This window comes from Plodia interpunctella, chromosome 26 (assembly GCF_027563975.2).
Source record: "Plodia interpunctella isolate USDA-ARS_2022_Savannah chromosome 26, ilPloInte3.2, whole genome shotgun sequence".
In the NCBI taxonomy this organism is placed as follows: Eukaryota; Metazoa; Arthropoda; class Insecta; order Lepidoptera; family Pyralidae; genus Plodia; species Plodia interpunctella.
Genome location: NC_071319.1, coordinates 3,188,896 through 3,210,797, shown reverse-complemented (window position 1 = coordinate 3,210,797; position 21,902 = coordinate 3,188,896). Strand labels below are relative to the sequence as shown.

General features: G+C 35.4%; 1 protein-coding gene across 4 annotated transcripts in view; it reads right to left on the bottom strand.

Moving 5' to 3' along the window:
• Positions 1-1,652: 1,652 nt before the first annotated feature.
• Positions 1,653-21,902, bottom strand: part of LOC128681131 (irregular chiasm C-roughest protein-like) — a 53,681-nt gene continuing 33,431 nt past the window's right edge. For 2 of the 4 annotated variants that reach the window (XM_053764772.1, XM_053764771.2), the window contains exons 4-20: positions 17,915-17,995; positions 16,934-17,088; positions 15,038-15,129; positions 14,180-14,288; positions 13,480-13,662; positions 12,865-12,967; positions 10,578-10,711; positions 9,841-9,961; positions 8,852-8,997; positions 7,954-8,110; positions 7,504-7,733; positions 6,052-6,207; positions 5,325-5,425; positions 4,402-4,553; positions 4,132-4,233; positions 3,786-3,878; positions 1,653-3,327 (exon numbers count right to left, since the gene is read on the bottom strand). In XM_053764772.1, coding sequence (XP_053620747.1) covers positions 3,290-3,327; positions 3,786-3,878; positions 4,132-4,233; positions 4,402-4,553; positions 5,325-5,425; positions 6,052-6,207; positions 7,504-7,733; positions 7,954-8,110; positions 8,852-8,997; positions 9,841-9,961; positions 10,578-10,711; positions 12,865-12,967; positions 13,480-13,662; positions 14,180-14,288; positions 15,038-15,129; positions 16,934-17,088; positions 17,915-17,995 — 2,153 coding nt within the window. In that variant the 3' untranslated portion in view covers positions 1,653-3,289. Of the gene's footprint in view, positions 3,328-3,785; positions 3,879-4,131; positions 4,234-4,401; positions 4,554-5,324; positions 5,426-6,051; positions 6,208-7,503; positions 7,734-7,953; positions 8,111-8,851; positions 8,998-9,840; positions 9,965-10,577; positions 10,712-12,864; positions 12,968-13,479; positions 13,663-14,179; positions 14,289-15,037; positions 15,130-16,933; positions 17,089-17,914; positions 17,996-21,902 lie in introns of all 4 variants that reach the window. The other 2 variants (XM_053764770.1, XM_053764769.1) reach the window with 1 other exon arrangement.

Genomic DNA, 21,902 nt, shown 5'->3' with positions numbered 1-21,902 from the left:
AAGACGACTAAAAACAACCAATAATCATCCTTCATTAAATTTTTGAACTGGTATTTTGGCATTATAACCATACTAGATGTTGCCCGGGGCTTCGTCCCCGTAGGAATTTTGAGATAAAATATAGCCTATAGCAATCTTGGATAATGTACCTTTCTAATGGTGAAACAATTTTTGAAATCGTTTCGGTAGTTTCGGAGTTTACCCGCCTCAAACATACAAGCTCACAAACGCCTACTTCTTTATAATAATAGTATAGATTCATAAAATAATTAAAAAAATAACTACTTACTGTTGTTGATTAATTTTGTTTGGTATTTTTAAACCTCATTTTGTTTATATACTTCTATTTTTTTATTAATTTTATATATCTTTTTTTTATATTGCCATCCAGGTAAACAGGCATGTGGCTCACCTGATGGTAAGTAGTCACCACAGCTTGTAACACCAGAGGTGTCACACGCGCGTTACCTAATTGATGGCCTGGGATTGTCACAGCACCCTATAATCACACCGCCTCTCTCACCTTCATACCGGAACACAACAATGCAAGCAATGCTTTTTGGCTGACATAGATGAGAGTGAGGTACCCACGCAGACGACCTTTGTACTAAGGTCTGCCTCAAAAGTCACAATCATGAGAAAAACAGACATTTATATCGATATATGTTAGACACGTGTTTTCTAGGCTACATCACTAATCTAGTAAAGTTTCACCCGACTTTATTCTGCCGACAAAAAACACTACAAAATGAGTTTTTGATGACCATTCCAGCTAATGATTCTACGTATACTTGTCTATCGATAGAGCCTTTGTGTGTAGCGAAATAGCTCCTGTATCTTTGATGAATGAAAAAAACTTGGTATTATACGTTGATTATGAAGGATTTTTGTTCCAAAGTAACTTGTGGATATAATTTAGAAGTACATTTTGTTCTACCAAGTATTATTTATCTGACGATAGCAAAATATGTTCCAAATTCAAATGTATGTTAGAGAGAAAAATAAACGATTTAAATAAATAATTTTGCACCTTTTTATAGATTGAATCACTCAATCTATAAAAAAAAACGCATCAAAATCCCCGCCGTGAAGTTTTAAAGATGTAAGCATACTTACGGACAGACAGACAGCGACTTTGTTTTATCCTACTTGTACGTATTTACACGTAAAGTCATTATTCCTAATAGTACTTTAAATAAGGCGTTTTTGTATATATTTTTTTTTGCTTTTTCTAAACATCTCGAAATATTTTGACATTTTTTTAAGTAATATATTTTTTAATTAATTGATTTAGCGTGTGTAGTAGTTTTGTTACCTCTACCTCGGTGGCGCAGTGGTAAAGTTCTTGAGAGGTCCCGGGTTCGATATCCGGTCGGGTCATGATGAACGATCTTTTTCTGATTGGCCCGGGTCTTGGATGTTTATCTATATATGTATTTGTTATAAAACATAGTATCGTTGAGTTGAATCTGTGTGATTTGTCCTCATATATTTATTATTTATTTATTATTATTTATAGGTATGTTTTTTTTATTATAGGTTTTTTTTTGGTGTAAGTAGGTATCAATTTTTGAAAATAATATTAGTTCGGTTCCATTGATTACGATACACATAACAAACAGCAATAGAGAAATAAAATAAAAAAACGAAAATATTTGTGAAATCTGTTTATTCATACAACTGTACGTAGGTAATTAAATATGGTAAAAATCAAAAGAACTATAGTTTCATGCAATTAACAAAAACATCATGCAATAATACTTTATTTTTATACATTTTAAAATATTTTGACCACATTTTTTTTTTACATTTCATTTTTTTTTATTACAAAATTCACGACTCAATTGCTTTTTTCGTCATGGAAATAGAAATATCTAAAAACTGTAGCTATTTCATTTAAAATTTAGGCCTAATTTTCCAACATTACTCATATCACAGAAACAATGATTTTATATACTCAATGTCGATAATGTATCTACATATTCATTCTATCTAATTGCTTCTATTCATATAATTCTTTTATATAAATTTTATTTGAATTATCTATCAAAATGTATGCGTATAAATTACATTCCTATACCAACTGTGTTGGGAAAAGACGACACAAAGCTTATCGATATCGATAAAATACATATTCATATTACAATTTAAAAAATATTTTCAGTCTGTTTGTCAATATTATATTTATTATCTGAGATAATTATTACAATAAGAAAAATGGAATTATAAAATCATCTTGGATAGATTTTGAGCAACGGCTTTTACTTGCCACGACTTTGGTCTATAATAAATAAGTAATCTACAAAGATTTGTCAAAATATTCTCGTGTTTTATCGATCAAAACTTTTTGAGAAATAGTGACAAATATATACGGCAAATAAAATAAATATATTTTGGCTTAAATTCACATAATAAATGCCCTAGGTTTGAAGAAAAATCCACCTTTGTACCTATATCAGTTAACTATTTAATTATATGAACAACCAAATCATTTTATAAACTTTTGTATCACTAGTTAAAGTAAAACTTTGTTTAACCGTTAAAATGAAAATTTACTGACAATGAACAAGAAATGAGAATTTAGTTCTTTTAAATTTATACTCCCATGAAAAATTTAGGCCAATAAGTAGGTACTTATTTTGAAGCATGCAACGATGCTAATTTGAAAAAAATATAATTTTTTTATTACTTTAATCTATAACAGAACAATTAAATTTCTCCAAGGAAACCCAATACTTAATCCTAATTGCATTAATACGTACAATTTTCTATTATATTGTTTTCAAATAGCATTTTTTATATAGAATTATCTATCAACTTCAGAAAAATATCGATATAACATAATATCAATCTTTCGCAACACTAATCTGCAACTACATGAAGTACAAAAAATTACAACTTATATTCGAATATTTACAAATCAGTCATACAATTAAATCTATTTAGGAACATAAAATTATTTAATACACTTTTCACGACACCTGTGTACCCTTGGCTTCTAAAAAGCCAGACTCGACGGGAGCTGTGTTATGCTGTGCCCCACACCCCAGGTGGATTGAGCACTGTGCTATTTAAACCTACAGAATTTAGTAACTTTTGATAAAAGTAATTCTATTGGTTGTTCGAAATTTAGCATCAGTTAACAGCATAGTTGAGTTCGGCCTTAAGGATTATTTCACGCACACACCTTAAAAACCGGTATAAGTACATATTTTATTTACACTTTTTTATTTGGCTTTTGAAACACTTCTCAAGTGTTTATCACACTTCACACGAGTCTCAGTTTTTGCTATACATGAGTAGCTTGTGAAGATTGGTTGCCATTACCTGTAAAGAAAACATTAATTAATGCAACCATAAAATACACTTAATCATCTCGATTTTTGTCCTGTGATTCTATTAATCGGAAAATGTTATAGAGCAACTTCTGCTGAAGACGAGATTTTCGTTGCTCAATGGAAAATATGAATTCATATAGGTACTGTATCTACTGGAAGAGTACCAAGTCACAGCCGAATCTGCATAATTTCAAAGTTTATTTTTTTACTCTGACCCCGGGCTTCGTGGCTTTGCAGGCCCGAATGCAGGCGGGAACACGCAAGAATGCGAAAAACAGAGAGAATCCTCTTCATCATCATTCCTTATCCCATTTCACTTGGTGTCTGATCTACAATTACACCAGAGAACATATTTTATGAAAAGAGAAATATATGTGTAGATAATGTATTATATATATATATATATATATATATATATATATATATATATATATATATATTGCTTACCAGATGGTAAAACAACTGAACTCCTGACTGCGGAGTAGGGTGGAGGAGCTGGCGTCGCCGCCGGCTTGGCTGTGTGCACTTGACTACCATAACCTAGGAATATTGAAAAAAAAAAACACTTTACCACATCGACTCATCTTTAGCCAGGAATACAACGGGGAACATTTGACGCGCAACATATCGTCCTTTCTTGTCGCACGTCAAATTTACTTTAGTGTATTCGTGGCTTTAAAATGATGCTCAACATATTAAAAATACAGTTTCTTAATAAGTAAATGTTTTGACTTTGACAAACAAAATAAAACGGAATAAAGCATTTATCTTATTATTCTAATTCAGTACTTACCTAATGAACTATTTCTTAAATAAGGATTGCCATACGTGGCAGCATATCTAAGATCAACGCTAGTTTTCACGTTAGGCTGCGCATAAACAGGTGTCGGGGGCGCTGCAAATAAAATTGCAATCAGTAAAAGTATATTAAAGTAAGTAAGATGAGTATTGAAGAAACGAGTTAGACAAACGTCACTACGTTTGTCAGGATCTTAATAAGTGGAAGTGTATGAATGACTATTTGTATAAATGTATGTATGACTATATGTATGTATTTACTTACTGTCGCTTCCAACGGGCAGTCCTAAGCTGTTGATAGCGTCGCTTTCGTCTGGACTCTTCGCTCGCTGGAGCGAATTGTTCTGCGAGCCACCGCCAGAAAGCGGCAGCGTCGATGCGGTGTCGATACTCCGAGTTAGTGATCCTTGGAGTGATCTACAGACAGAAAAATGAAGTGAAAACGGCGAAACCACTAGTTAAGATCCCACCTTCCCGACTTAGGGCCGGACTCGACAGAAGCTGTGATATGCTGTGCTATTTGAGTTTCGTACAACCAATAGTAATTCGTTTATCAAAAGTTACGAAATTCTATTTCGTTTAGGTCGCGCAGTACCCCCCATTTGGGGACACCTAAACCAAATAAATCATAATTTTTGACAAATGAAATTAAGATTGTTCGAAACTTACCATCAGTTAACATAGCAATATGGTGCAGCGGTTTCATAATATTTCGTACATGTGTAGGTACATTCAAAAGAAAATTTTCACTTCGATTTGTAGTACTTTCTAATTGTATCATCACCATATAAAATATTTTTATATCAAGCGAATTACACTGCGAATTATCCTTAAATTATTATCCTTATAATTATCTTAATATAACATTGATAAACTAACCTATTTTTCATATAAGTAGCATAAACGCTCAAATTACAAAACAACACAACCAAAGATTATGGTTTCTTACAGTAATTTTTCAGAAAAATGCGTCCCATTTAATAAATTTCCAAAATTGCACACTTGGAAAATTAAGAGGGCATTTTAGTCTCTATTAAACAAAGTAAATTAATAAAAATGTGACGGCGCTAGTGTGCAGGTCAGCGCATTAACAAATTCAACAAATGGATCTGGCAACCATGTTTGCGGCTGTTAAACAACTTTGTGCCCTATTAGACTGACTGTGACATTAAGACTGTAGAATCTTACCGATTCGATGGCGGCACATCTAGCAGTGTAGGCGACTGTACTCTCAAGTGCGGAGGAGGCGGGTACCCCTGTGGGTAGTCATACACGTATCCCACGGGACCCTGTATAATGGATAATTATATTAATACTACGCGTTTGTTTCGAGGGAGAGAATAGAAGGAATTCTCTTAGCATAATTACGTTTTTAACCCCCGACGCAAAAGGAGCTACTATGCCACAGACTTATAACACCCCTCGTGATATAAGTCTGTGGCTCCCAAACGGATGAACCGCTTTTCATTTAGTTTTTTTATGTCATAGATAATTTTATCCCCAATGTGTTCTTAGCCATGTTTCATGAAAATCGGTTAAGCCGTTCAAAAGTTGTAGCTAAATTGATATTGAAAGTCGGGGGTTTTTAAATTTGTCTAACAAATAAACTTGTCTTACTATATGTATATAACTATAAAGTACTAATTTTAAACTTTCAAGTTTTGCTTAAATTTTTTGCTTACAGGTATTAAACGCGCACGTATTCGTCGGAACAGAAGGCCGTTGAGTCAGTCGCTCGGTGATCCCGGGTCCGAAGTATAAAAGGTACGTGCGCGTTTGAAAAACAATTTTTGGCATAACAGTACTTTCGCAAAAAATTTTTTAGCCTAGTGTATTTTTTCTTAGGACACTTTTCTCTCGTAGAATTCTAGAAATGGCATTGTAAAATGGACAAAGAAAATTGCACTCTACGTACCTTGAAATAAGTGTCAGTGTACGAGGGGTCAGAGTAGTCATTACTGTATCGGTACTTCAAAAGTGTGTCGTCGCGGATCGTCGGCAGCTGCACCGGCCCTGCCAGAGGCAGACCAGCCGGGTGCTTGGTGTCTGACCTCTCTGAGCTTGGGTATTCCTGATAACATATACATAAAAACTAAAATAAATGGACAACACTCGACGGCACACACTAAGCACGCGGATTCTAACGCGAATCCGATGGACACAAATACAGAAACGGCCACCACACACCCAGAACCGCAGACAAATATTTGTGATCAGAGGTGCAAATATTGGGTTGGGAATGGGAATCAAATTCCGCGCTGGGAATCGAACCCAGGACCTCCAGACAGCGGGCGGGCGTGGGCACCACCCTCCAGACAGCGGGCGGGCGTGGGCACCACTACGCTATGGATGTTCTTACCGCTTGAAATATTAGACATTAAATCTAATTTAATCTAATTCTATTAGACAGTAAATCTATACTATTATTATAAAGAGGTACGTTTGTGAGTTTGTATGTTTGAGGCGGGTAATCTCCGAAACTACCAAACCGATTTCAAAAATGCTTTTACCGTTAGAAAGGTACATTATCCGAGATTGCTATAGGCTATATTTTATCTCAAAATTCCCACGGGAGCGAAGCCCCGGGCAACATCTAGTGTAACATATAAACCGTTAGCGTTGACGTATTTCACAAGTGTTAAAAAGGGCTAACATATCAGACAGACTTATCTAACAGTTCGTTTATCTATCGGATTACAATAAGATATTTTATTGTTAGTATTTTTCTCTGTCGATTATTTTGGTTTAAGTAATAAACCCTTATCAACCCTTGTCATTATCACATCATCAGATGCGACCCTTATATCGTCTCGGTCTAGATATAAATTAATTATTTACTGATTACATGTCTATACCTTCAGCTAAAATAATATTTTAAAGACCAAAAAGGCCTTATAAAATAATACGACTATATAAGCTTTTAAATAAATGAATCTGAATCTGAATCTGAATAAATTATCTGTGCTAGTTTGTGTGCAAAAGAAAAAAATACTGATTGTGCTTCCCATCTATTCATATTGAAAAAATAATCTAGGTTTAGGGATATAAGCTGAATATACGTCTCATTATCGATATGCTATCACTATTTGTCTCAATTACATAAATATGGGCTAGAAAGCTAAATGATATTATTTATAAATTGTGCAATTCATGGCTCCGTCTCTCTCATCCAGCCTTAACGTCCCAAAGCCCGGAGTATGCATCGAAAATAAACCTTTACATTAAAATTCGACTTTACGATGATATCTTTGTATCCCTTATTTCGCCTCGTACGATATCAACATGGAGTCAGGAAAGATAAGGAGTGGTACCTATTCTAGGGCGGGAACCACACGCATCTGTTTCTGTATTTAAACCAGCCACTCACCAAGTCATAACTCCCATCACTTTGTGGCAGTTGCATCTTCAGATCACTGATATTAGAACTTCTATCACTGCCCTTGTACATATCTCCAGTGGTGACGGTCACGTCTGGCTTCTCGCTCATCTGGGTCTTCCGTCTCTTTCTGTGGCAGATGACCACGAGCACGATGAAAGCGGAGAAAATTATGATGCCAGAGGTGACGCCAATGAGGATTATGAAGAGAGGGAGGGATTCTGTAATGAAATGGCTACATTACACGTAATGTTAAGAATTCCAAACATAGTTACCAAAACTCTCGATTAAATTCTCTTTCAAATAAAAAAAAAGATCAAAATCGTTTAAGCCGTTTGGCTGCTTCGAGTCCACGGACAGACCTACAGATTAAACTTAAAACTAACCTTCTGTCGTCGAGAATGACAAACGATGCATTAAGCTAGATTTCAATAAACTTACTCAAAGGCTTCAAAACAATAGCAGCGTTGGCATTTCCAAAATCATTGGTCATGCTACAGTTGTAGGTACCGTAGTGCTTTGTCTTGCTATTCCTGATGACCAGAACCGATTTGACCATGCCATCAGGTAGGTCCATGTCTTGGGTGATCGCGATATCCTGAAAATTAATGTTTGTCAAGTACACGGACTAAACACCAACTATGGCATTCAGTTAGATACTGAACAAGTTGTAGTGGATAGTGTAAATAATAAAATAGTGGACAAAAAAATAGATGACAAAAACCGAACGAATTTAAAAAATAAAACTTGGAAAGTGGTTGAAGCTTCAACACGTCACGGTAAACAACAGGGACTGAACAAATGGGAGAAAACAAGTTTATTTGTTAGACAAATTTAAAATAAAAAACAACTTTAAATATTCATTTCGCTACAACTTTTAAACGGCTGAACAGATTTTCATGAAACATGGCTGAAAACACTCGGGATAAAATTATCTATGACACAAAAAAAACTAAACGAAAATCGCTTCATCCATTTGGGAGCTACGATGACACAGACAGATACACAGATACGCAAACAGACACGTTAAACTTATAACACCCCTCTTTTTGCATCGGGGTTCATAAAGAAAACTAATCACAAGCAACTGTACAAAAAATAGGTAATGAATCAGATAAAATTTATATTCTAAAAATTATGCTTATACCTACAGGAAATTAAAATAGAGAAAATCACAATTGTATTGTAAATCTATTTTTGTGCACACAAATTTATATGTGCACAAAAATAGATTTACAATACTTAAACAAAAATAGATTTACAATAATGTCTTCCAATGGTTAGCTGGAATAAAAATTCTTCTTAGGAACAATAAAATTTAACAAACAAATATACACACCGAATCATTGATAGCGCTGATTTCCTTGCCCTCATAGTACCACCTGACGTCAAAGGGCTTAGGGACGGCCTTAGCATAGCAGTCGATGTCCACCATGTCTCCTTCAGATCCAAACTGCGTGCGGTTCGAGAGTATCGTTGGTGCAGCTACGATCAAATTTGTAGGTTAGGACATGAAATTTGGAATAATTGAGAGGTCTACAATTCGACTTGGGGCAAAAATACATTTTTTGTATGTATGTATGAATGTATGTATGTATGTATGTATGTATATTCACAATTTCGTAAAAAAAAATGTGTTTGCGAGGTCTACGTTCGCGGCGAACAACTAGTATAGCTTACAGAAGTGGAAAACCATGTGAAAAAGTTACATGACATCTTATAAACTCATGATTTGCAATAAAGGAGACTGAATCTCATACCAAAGAAGTGACTTAAGAAAATGGGTACGTATAAATTATTAAAGCGAGGTTAAGCAGATCTTATAAAATCGATAATACTGGTAACTAGGACATTGTTAATTAATATAACTTGGTCTTATAATCGGATAAGCTTCGGAGCTCTGTTACTGTAGTAACTTAGCATCAAAATTTACCCTATATTCCAGGGTGTATACTATATGTTTACCAAATTCCATCAAAGTCTGTTAAATTTTGGCATGAAAACAAAAACAATCATCCATCATTTATTGACATAATTTTTATAGCACCACCCTTTTATACCGTTTTCTGTTTGGCTCCAAGATTTGATTGGCAGAACATGTTTTATCACATTAAGTCAACATATTGTTTACTATAATAATAATATACATGTTAAACTTATAACAAATGGGTTAAATATTTTTATTCAGACAATATTAATCCATATCTCGTTAGTAACAATGTAACTTAAAATTATGTTTAACCAAAAATCTTCGTCAAAAAAGAAAAGAAGAAATAAATCCAATTTCACAAAGATTAATGTATAAAATTTGTAGAATAATATACCTACCTTTTATATAAATTGTCGCTTCGCTTTCAGCCTTCTCGGCATCCCTCACAGCTTTGCAGATGTACCGGCCGGCAGTGTCGGGCGTCACCTTAACACTTAAGGTGGTGTCGCTCCCTCGGTTCTGCTGGATTGTATGGAGCGTTCAAATATCATTCACAATATATATAAACTTCTTTCCCTACAATTTAGTAGGATTTCGGTAAATCAATCGGTGAAAAACCAATTTAGAAGCGGTGGTGGTGTAATGGTTACGACGACGATCGAAAGGTCCCAGGTTCGAATCCTACTCGCGCCATGAGTTTGTATACCAATCTGACTCATATATAGTAGTTTTCATCCGTCCACCACTTGCTTCCGGTGAAGGAAAACATCGTGAGGAAACCTGCACACTGGTTGATCTTACTAACTTGTGTGTGAAATGGAGAAGGCAATGGCAAACCACTCCATTAATAATGCCAAGAAAGTAGTTGTGTGTGTTTCAATTCACGTAATAACCACGACCCTCAGCCATGAGGAATACGACTGTGAAGAGAAGTATGATTTCGGAATTTATTAATTTTATTTAAAAATGCATATACCTAGGTGTTTAAATAATCAAATATACAATAATTTAATGTCACTTTAAATGATCAGTTTTAATTTAATATTTTTTATATCTCATCATGTTATAGAAAATCAGTAAAGATTCTGTCAAGTGCTGGGCTTTTTGTGACTGATGAATCATGGTAATGACTTACAGCTACTCGACCGGGTTCTGAGAACAGCCACCTTAGTTCTGGCTTCGGTTGACCGTCGACTTCACAGTGCAGTGTGACAGTTGACCCTTCTTTCGCTTCTATACTCTGTGGCCGAGTCTTGAAGCCAGGTGGATCTGTGAGAGAGAGAATAATGTTAAGTCTAAATAAATAAAACTGGCCAAGGGAGAGTCGGACTCGCGCACTATGTGTTCCGTACTATCTATAAAAACGTTGAAAAATCACATTTGCTGTAAAGGTTTCATTCTGATTTTTTTGTGTTTGTTGTTATAGTGGCAAAAAAATATAGCTTCTGTGAATACTTAAACTGTCTATCATGGTTCATGAGATACGGGCTGGTGACAGACTGACGGATGGACAGCGAAGTCTTATTGATAGATTACAGTAGACTTTCATTGTTGATAAATATATAGGACGACCTCGGTGGCGCAGTGGTGAAATTCTTACCACTGAACCGAGTGATCCCGGGTTCGATCCCCGGTCGGGTCGGGGAAAATGATCTTTTTCTGATTGGCCCGGGGCTTGAATGTTTATATATATATATATATGTATATATACATATATATATATATATATATATATATATATATATATATATATATATATATATATATATATATATATATATATATATATATATATATATATATATATATATATATATATATATATATATATATTTATATTTATATTTATATATTTATATTTATTTATTCTTTTGTAGGACTGTAATCGACAAACAAGATTCAACAAATGCTACGCTATGCTATTTGTCAACTCCAGCCATTACTAGATTGGTAGGTTTTTAGTTGAATTGAAACTAATAACCACAGATACGAACTAAAATTTCGCACAATAATCCGACACGCATCAGGCTGGAGTGTACAGCTGCAGTTACATCAATCATAGTTAGTTTTCGATCCAATCTCCAATATCTATCAGAGTTGGATAAAATATCTAGGACCGAGATAACACTCATCATCATATCAAGTATGTTATTGCTAACACTGGTGTCAGATTTTATTCAAGTCGCCTAAAAAGGCATTTGACACGATCTAGTGGCAGGTAGTCGCATACACACTAGTGAACTAAACTGTCCACCAGTGTGCAGGTTTCCTCACGATGTTTTCCTTCACCGGAAGCAAGTGGTGGTCTATGAAAACTAGTATAATATGAGTCAGATTGGTATACAAACTCATACGGCACGAGGATACGAACCGATATACAGGCGGGCGGCGTAACCATTACACCACCACCGCTTCAAGGCCACCACTAAAAGCCTAGTATTGTCATCAACATTTTCAGCCTATGTCATTCCTCAAGTTCCAAAATAGTTCATCAAAAATGTGTGTGTGGAGCTCGACGACCCAGGTTGATCCTACTAAATATTATAAATGTGTGTGTTTGTTACTCTTTAACGCCAATTCTACTGGACGGATTACTATGACATTTGGTACACGAGTGGAATATAACCTGGAATAACACATAGGGCACTCAATATCCCGAAATTCCCATAGGAGCGAAGCCCCAAGGCGCGGCTAGCTAGTAATATATAAGCCTAACATTGCATTCTATTCATTGTCCTTGATTTGGGGGCACAGCAATGCCGGCAAGTCGAGCAAAAAACCATTCTTTTCTCGAAGTAATTCAGGTCAATTTATAATTTTTGAAGTGTACATTATAACATAGGTGCTTTATTCCGAAATTCCCACCGAACAGAATTGAACTTTTTCTTTATCTACTTCAAATCTTAATTTGTATCAGTATTGCATAACTCTCGAGGGGTCCCTAAGTATTCAAACACGTTGTGTGTCTGTCATAAGGAGATATTTAATCCAAGCCTATGTTACTCCTAAACGTTCGTCTATCTCAGTTCCAAATTTCATCAAAATCGATCGAGCACTTTTAGAATTTATTCATTACACACAAATATACAAATATTTTCTCTTTATAACATTAGTATGGACTAGATGTTGCCCGGGGTTTCGCTCCTTTGGGAATTTTGAGATAAAATTGTGAAAGATTTCTTGAAATCCGTTTGGTAGTTTCGAAGATTACCCATCTCAACACACAAACTCACAAACGCTTACCTATCTTTATAATACAGATAAAAAATAGTAAAGATAGGTATATAAAAACATTGGACGGAGAAGACCAAAGAAAGCGACTAGGGAGGCTTTTGCCCAGCAGTGGGCAAATAAATATAGCACATGCTTAGCTAAGAAAGAAAAAAATATATATATATATAAAGTCCAGACTTGCAACTTACAAGTGACATCCAACTTGATAGTTTTCTCGCTGGTGCCCACAGAATTGCTGACTTCACATTTCACCTCCGCTCTGTGGTGATTTCTTGACACGTTAAAAATTATCTGTGAAAGAGGAAATTCGTGTAAAATGTGTGGAAAAATTGTCCAATTCATCTTATAAAATATCTATCCATTTTTGTGTAAAGTTATTACGATATGTCTCTCTTTCATCTAAGAGTTTTCGTGGTTTCTTTCGCCGCCATTGTGCGTGGGTGCACAGGTTTTTCCGCCATTAAGCGATTAATTAAAATTTAGCCCAAGTTTTTTGATAATGATGCCTTACAACTGTCCAAAACACTTTTTTTTATATTTTTGTTAATATATATGTTTGCTCGCGCATCACGCAAAAACTTCAAGATGGAATTTGATGCGGTTTTCACCATTGTATAGACGATGGTCTAACTTAAAATGTGGTATAGGTTTCATCGCGATATGTTACCTAGAACCCGAAATATTGACTATTATAGCAAGACAATGACAGATATTGCTTTGATTCTTTGTTTAGAAGGGACAACCGCGCAGGCGAAGCCACGTGCAAAAGTTAGTAACTTAATAAATAAACAAAAAATGCTCACCATCTCTTCCGTATAGTCTCCAACGACCAAGTTGTTATTAATGTACCATTTGTATCCCCCATCGGCCAATGGTGGAGGGTTCGAATCCACCTCACACAGGAACCTGGCCTCAGAGCCTTCTGAAATTTTCCCGTGCACTTGGCCGGCCTTTGCGGATAGCTTCAGCTTCGGTGCATACTTCACCTGTCATTACAAAGAAAAAAAAAATGGCTGAAGTTATAATGATGGGGATCACTGATTTTTTTAAAGAATGACTTGACTTTAACCTGCGCAGAAAAACGCAGAGTACGCCATTTTGTCTAAACATCGTCGACGGCATGTTATGGTCAACGTCAATGTTAACTGGTGCAAATTTTACAAAAATCATTTTTGATACAATTTTTATTGTCGTTCGTTAGATACAAGATGTATTGAGAGTACTAGACGTGTATACGAAATTTCAGCTCATTCGGTTGATTACATCTCCTGCTAATGGAATTTCCAGATTCCATTCGAAAATTGTTTTTATTTTAAAGTTAATTAAAAGCTGGTAAAAATGTCAAACATTGTGTAATTTAAACTTGGCTGCTATTTAAATTATCATAATAATAATTTATTTAATTTATTTGTACAATAACACAAGTTTCGAACTTACTCTGAAATCCTAAATTTATTTTTTGATGAATAAACTATGTACAGTGACCTACAGAAGAAATCTTACCTCAATCTGTACAGTGGCCACTCTGAAAGCGCGATCAGCGTTATTCTGCGCCTGACATGTTATTGTCTGGTTGTGGTATTCCTTGGTCGGCTTTAACCGCAATACCGACCTGCCAATTGCATAGCTATTAGTTGGGATAATCATAGTCTAATTCTAACACAGACATAATAATACATGTTACAGTTAAACCCCAAAGTCCGGCTACACCTAGTTTTAACCGGTCAGTTTTAATTTCAACCGGTTTAGACCTGGGTGCAGCCGATCTCAGTTGGTTACATCTTAGGTGTAGCCTGATTAAGTTTGGCTAGACATTAGTTTAGCCTTTATCGTTTCGACTATACCTAGGTGCAGCCGGGCTTCGGTCAAATCTAGATGTATCCTGCTTTTTTTAGGCTAAGCCAAGATTTAGCCTACCGGATAGACTTTGGTGCAGTCGGAAACCGCTGCTTAAATGTAGATTTATAAGATTAGGCTAACTCGTGTACATCACACTTCGGAGTTTAGCCGTAACATAAATATATACTCGTTATTGTGGGGTGTTTCTCAGAGCGTTTCTATCTCTTTCGACAAGGGGCTGCGGCCGCGCTGTCATTACCATTTTTCAAATTTAAACAAAGACAATAATAAGTTTTAATATCTGACTTTAAAATAGTTAATCTGTAGGTACTGTAGTAATGTACATTTTATGAATGTTCGATTTTTGAAATATTTCCTTCCTCATTGGCAAAATCATCGTTTTGGCGAATGACACAAAAAAAAATGAAAATTAACATAGCACGGCCGCATCGGTCAAAACGCCCTGAGTTTGTTACTATAAGAGATATCTGAGAGATTGTTATGTATGGTATGGTTACTCGCCTTGTTTGAGATCTGAGGCCATCTGGTAACAACTCTATCTTGTTTTCACCCTTCGTCTTTATGACGTCCTGGTTACCGTTCACCCATATGATCTGGTGAAAAAAAATATAAATCCTATTAATATTATAAATGCGAAAGTTTGTGAGGATGTATGTGTTTGTTACTCTTTCGCGCAAAATCGAATGGACGGATTGTTATGAAATTTTGTGCACGGATAGAATATAACCTGGAATAACACATAGTGTACTTTTTATCCCGAAATTCCAAAGGGAACGAAGCCCCGAGGCGCAGTTAGTATTTTACAAAGAAAATCTTGTTATCTGTTAGATAGTGCGTCAAAAACTAAAGACAACGAACTGACATATCTAAATGGGATAGCACAGTTCTATTCAACCACACATAAACCGTGTAACCCGGTTTCTGCATAAAAATTAAATAAAAACAAAATCGAAAATTCGACTACGATTTTATAAACAGCGTCAACCCTCCACGCTGACCACGGTTCCGTGGCTTCACAGTCCCTAAAATAACGGAAAATAGGATGAAAGAGACAATAATCCATAGCACAAGTCTCCAACTTTGGGCCTCAATATTTACAATTCTCGTTTTGGCTATATGAATATCATAATTAAATTTTCACAAACAACCAACCGGACAATGCAAAATTTTACTGCTAATATTTAATCATGTTTGCGTAAAAGCCACATACAAAGCAGCCATATAAAATTAATTACTTCATCCCAAGATATACAAACTAAAAGTAATGAGAAACGACGTAAATTAAAATGGTAAATACTCAGAAATGAAAAGGAATGCACTTTGACAATCGTATTCTAAACGCGAGAGAACACAGCATTATTAGCATTGTGTAGCATTGTGTAGAATATGGTATCGTGATATTCTATTTAGGGTGGGTTGCACCATTCAACTTTGACGTCAGCTGTAATCTGCGCAGAAAAACACGCCATTTTGTCTAAAGTCTGTCAAAGTCAACGTCAAAGTTGACTGATCAAATAATGAATAACCGGTGGGCCGCTGATCTATAGACAAAATGGCGTACTTTGTGTTTTTCTGTGCACGTCAAAGTTGATGGTGCAACTCACTCTTAATATAGCATAAGTATTTAATTCGTATGCTTTGTATTGGTTAAGAAAATTACAGATAATTTTTAAACATAAGCCAAAAACTCGCTGCAACCTCGATATAATAACAAAAACTATGTAACGTTTCACGAGAAAAGATAACTTAAGGAAGTCGTTTATGACGTTTGAGTTGCTTTTTGATTAAATTGATTAAACTATTAGTTTAACGTGTCTGTGTATCTATATGTCTGTCCGTCGCATCGTAGCAGCCAGCGTTGAACCGATTTTAACCTATTTTTTATTTGAAAGTGAATATAATCGAGACTGTGCTTAACGTATGATTGAAAAATGTGCGTACGGCCGTTTGGAAATCGTCAGCTATGCCAGCAACTTCTGAGTCGTGGACATTTCTTTATTCAGTTTTATATTTGTTGAAGATGCCTATATTACGTCGTAAGTGACTGTGACCGGAGGTACCTTTACCCATGGATCACCACATGTTGATCGTGTGGTTACGTCTGTTCATTGTCTATGACGGCCTCGGTGGCGCAGTGGTAAAGTGCTTGCCTCTGAACCGAGCGGTCCCGGATTCGATCCCCGGTCGGGTCATGACGGAAAATGATCTTTTTCTGATTGGCCTAAGTCTTGGATGTTTATCTGTATATGTATATATTATAAAACATAGTATCGTTGAGTTAGTATCCCATAACATAAGTCTAGAACTTACTTTGGGGCTACCTCAATCTGTGTGATGTGTTCTAATATATTAATTAATTAATTATATATTTATTCTTTGCCGTTGTCATTAACTAACCTCTGCCGGTGGTTTCCCTCCCATCGACACGCACTCTATGTTGACCGTTTGTCCTTCCGTCGCATCAATGAAAGCTCCCTGAATGATGCGAGGAGGGTCAGGTGCGACGAGGACTGTAAGATGTGCGTATCTTGATCTGATCGCTTCTTGGGATGCTGGAGGCAAAAATTATTAGATTAGGATAAGTAGAAGGCATACCGTGAGAAATGGGGACGAAATAGTAGGAAAATAGATGAGTATTGCTAGGGCGCCGAGGCTTTGCGCCTGAGGAAGTAACCGAGAAATCGCTCAGATGAGATAGTACTTGTCAAATATTTCGTTTGATTAGGGTGGGTTGCACAGTTAACTGTGACGTTAAATTTGACGAGCGCAGATAAATGCAAAGTACTTACGCCATTTTGTCAAAACATCAGTTGGCGACATTTAAATCATCGTCAAATTTTATGGTGCAACTCACCCTCAGAATGTAAAATAACCACAAACTAAACAATCGTTATTTGTCAATGTATTTGTAAATTAATTTATTTTAATGTTTGTGGCAGAATTTGAATTCCTCGATTTAAATTAAATTTGTTTTGAGTGTGGTTGACATTGTTAGTATTTGAATGAACGCATCAATATGAAATTAGACAAATACCTACCACTGAAAATATTTGGAACCATCGACTTATATTAAACTAGCGACCCGTTCTACTTCACTAATTATCTGAATAGTCGCAAATAGTATTTTTATTTGGAGACGCAACAAGCCTTCACAGAGCTTACAGAGATCTTGTTGCATTCAACGAGTGACATAAAATCCGCACAACAAACGGTTGAGCAGTTCCCTCGTCAGGAGCCGATCATTTGTGCAACATCAGGACATGCTTATCTTAATAATGCATCTCTGTAGGTCAAGAGAAGTAGGAGTAACCTTCCAAGATTTCAGGACAAGTGAAACTAAATAAAGGCTTGTAAAAATAAAATGATTCTTCTACTTACCATCCAAACCCGAGCTAACTTGGCACTGGTATTTTCCATCATCTTCTAGTGAAACGTTCCTTATATCTAATGAGTAGTCTCCTGAAACAAAAAATAAATTAAAAATCTTTATAATTGATTTTTTCTTGGATAACTTGACGACCTCGGTGGCGCAGTGGTAAAGTGCTTGCCTCTGAACCGATGAGGTCCCGGGTTTGATCCCCGATCGGATCATGATGGAAAATGAAGTTTTTCCGATTGGCCCGGGTCTTGGATGTTTATCTATATATTGTATTTGTTATAAAATATATTATCGTTGAGTTAGTATCCCATGACGTAAGTCACGAACTTACTTTGGGGCCAGCTCAATCTGTGTGAGTTGTCCTAATATATTTAATTTTTTGAATTAAATTAATACCTATTCCTGAGGCACCTGGTTTCCTAGTGGTTCAATAAAGTCTGAGTCAAAATCATAACCCATCATGAATCCTAATTATCACCATCGTTTCGAGTGGGTTATTGCTAACATTGTATGTACCAACAGACATTTTTATTGGGAACTTTACCGCACGACGACGGCGATTTAGTGTCAATTTTTTATTTAAATTAATTTAATATTTATTATTTTAGTTTATTTTTTTTTAATTTTAACTTATATGTAAAATAGATTATACATATCTAATATTTTGAACGAATAATAAATACTTCAACAGACATTTAAAATAGAAAATTATTGATATAAAATAGAACATTTTCTGCAGTTGAGCAAACTGATTATTTTCAAAGAACTGAACAAATTTTCTTAAATCATATAGAAAGAAAAGTTCTTACTCTAACAGGGGAACTTCTTCTTATCTAAAGTATTATTATAAAGAGATAAGCGTTTGTGATTTTATATGTTTGAGGAACCTAATCACCGAAACTACCGAACCGATTTCAAAAATTCTTTCACCATTAGAAAAGTAGGTTACATTATCCAAGACTGCTATAGGCTATATTTCATCTCGAAATTCCCACGGGAGCGAAGCCTCGGGCAACATCTATTAATATGTAAGGATGTGTCGTCTGTAAAAGGTACAATAAAGAGTTGATCTATCTATCTGCATATCCGATCTATGTCTCTCACCGACTATTCTAATTTACATAGAAATTGTGCCACATTCGGTTTAGCTCGCGATCAAAATGTAGAAGAGTTTTCCGAATTTTTTTCTGATACGATGGATGGAGAGGAAATTCGTTCAGTTATTTTCAAGTACCGACATAGCAATTTTCATTTTTGCGCCACAAACAGGATCAATATTTTGGAAAATTCTTTTGCGCGTAGTATAGCTTACATAGGTACTTCCATACAAATTTATAGATGCGAAAGTCTTTTACGACTCCACAGCTAAACTGCATCTCCAACCACATTCACATTACACACTGAGATTTATAAACAGTTGCCAAACAAGTTTATTTGTTACACAAATTACTTTCAATATTCATTTCGCTACAACTTTTAAACGGCTGAACCGATTTTCATGATACATGGCTAAGAACACTAGGAATAATTTTATATCTATGACACAAAAAAAACTAAACGAAAATCGGTTAATCCCTTTGGGAGCCACACATACACAGACAGGCACGTTAAACGTATAACACACCTCTTTTTACGTCGGGGGTTAAAAAGTACTAACATTCTTTGTACAGAAACCAGTTGACAAAGACGATTATTTTTTCGCAACTAGTTCCCTACTAAGAAGCTGGACCGGTTTTGATCAAATTTTAAATTGCCCGAAATCAAACATACTGCGGACAGAGCACATAGCTAGAAGTTTATAAAATGTTGAGTTTTCTACACTCACCTTAGTTACCTCCTTAACCCATCGTGGGTGGTAAAAGCTTTAAAATAAAACCGGCCAAGTGCAAGTCGGACTCGCGCACGAAGTGTACGGAACACTTCGTGCCATTATGTTTAAAATCGTCAGAAAAATCACGTCGTTTGAGAGCCCCCATAAAATTTTATTTAATTCTGTTTTACTATTTGTTGTTATGGTTGACTGTTAGACTCATGTCATGTCACTCAAAAGTCATGTGGCGTTAATACAACCAATTGTGCACATGTCTTATTTTTTGTAATTTTGTGCTATAAATAAATCTTTCAATAAATTTTAAATACGTCGTCAAGGAAATCGTCATCTACGAAAATGTCAACAGTGTAACCATCACGGTTCATGGCATACAACCTGATGACGGACAGACGGACGGAGAGTAAAGTCTAAATACGTAATAGGGTCCCGTTTTACCCTTTGAGTACGGAACCCTAGAAAATTCTTTAACGATGAACTATATCGATAGCTTCCAAACATTACACCTCTCACCTTGAGACCACATGTACGTCAAACAATAAATGCGAATTCGCGGTCGATGACCTGATGACGTCTAAAAATATCTTGCTTCTACGCTACTGTCTGATGTGTGCTTGTTATGATAATAAATTAATGCATGAGCATGAAGAAGACGTTATATGATTTCAAGAGGATCAGATTCTACTTCGTCTCTACTGTGATTTTATCATGAAACTAGTTTTTGCCGGAGCCTTCACCCGCGTTTTATTCATGCGTCCACTCATATATTGATTAAGTTTAAAGAAGTATGTATTGGGATTAAACCTATACATGACTTTAAATTAGACCATCCGCTATATAAAATGAGAAAAAGTAGTCGACTAATCCAGTAGATTTTACGCTTTGCGCGAACAGACATAGCCCACATACAGTTTTATTATATGTATGTAATAGACTAGCGGCCGGTCCCGGCTTCGTTCGAGTAAAAACATAATAAATTAAACACCTAAACCCTCGTCAGTACACACAATCGCACAATCTATTTGGTGAAAACTGCATGAAAATCCATAGATAGTTTTGGAGTTTATCGCGAACAGACAGCGAGATGCAACAGAGAAAAGAAGTCCTCTGTCTAAATAAGTTTTAAAGATTGAGCTGTGATTTTATAAACTTCCTGGTGACAACCGCTTGGGAATGCTGTTGAGAAAAATTCGGCTGTCTAAATTCCGGCTGCTTCAGTGGTAAAATCGTAGCTGAATCTTCTTAATTTTAAGGTTTATTTTTAAACTGACCCCGGGATGCTTCGCGGTGTCACAGCCCCGAATTCAATCGGTAAGATGGAAATAAAAAAAGATTTTTTGGCACTAGTTCCTTCAAGGGGATTAAAGACATTAATAATAACACTATTTCAAAATGCCGGAAAAGTAAACATGACACAACAAAAAATAAAATATAGAAAAATCAAATCCCGACGTGGAAATTTCCATTAATTATAATTTATATATTTTACTTTACATATATATTAACATGGGAAAAGCGTTGACGTTTTAATAACTGCCCGTACATAAACGCTGTAAATTCACACATATTCTAACGATTTTCATCCTGTCGCTTCCGTGGGAAATAGTAAATATCCTGATTGGTACATACTAAATAGATATATTTATATATATTTACCTATGAAATCATAAATGAATATTTATAACTAATATTAAATGCGAAAGTTCGTGAGGATGTATGTGTGTTTTGTTAGTCTTTCACGCAAAAACTACTAGACCGATTGTTGACACGGGTTACATTTTACCAATTTTTACCTGAAATAACACATAGGGTGCTTTTTATTCCGAAATTCCCACGGGAGCGAAGCCCCGGTGCGCAGCAAGTATATGAATATATTTATTTATGTCTAAGTCTAAACATAAACATATTCATATGTATTATTTTATAAAATAATAGTATAAAATAATACATATTCATATGTATTATTTTATACTAGCTGTTTACCCGCGACTTCGCCCGCTTATGTGCCCTCGGAACAGTTATTTCTACGTAAAATGGAATTGGGATTGTTGAAATATGCATAGAGCATTTACAATACACACAGCGCCATCTAGTGCTTTTATTAAATATTTTTATTAGCATTTAGCGCCACCTAACATATAATACAGGTTTTTGGTAAA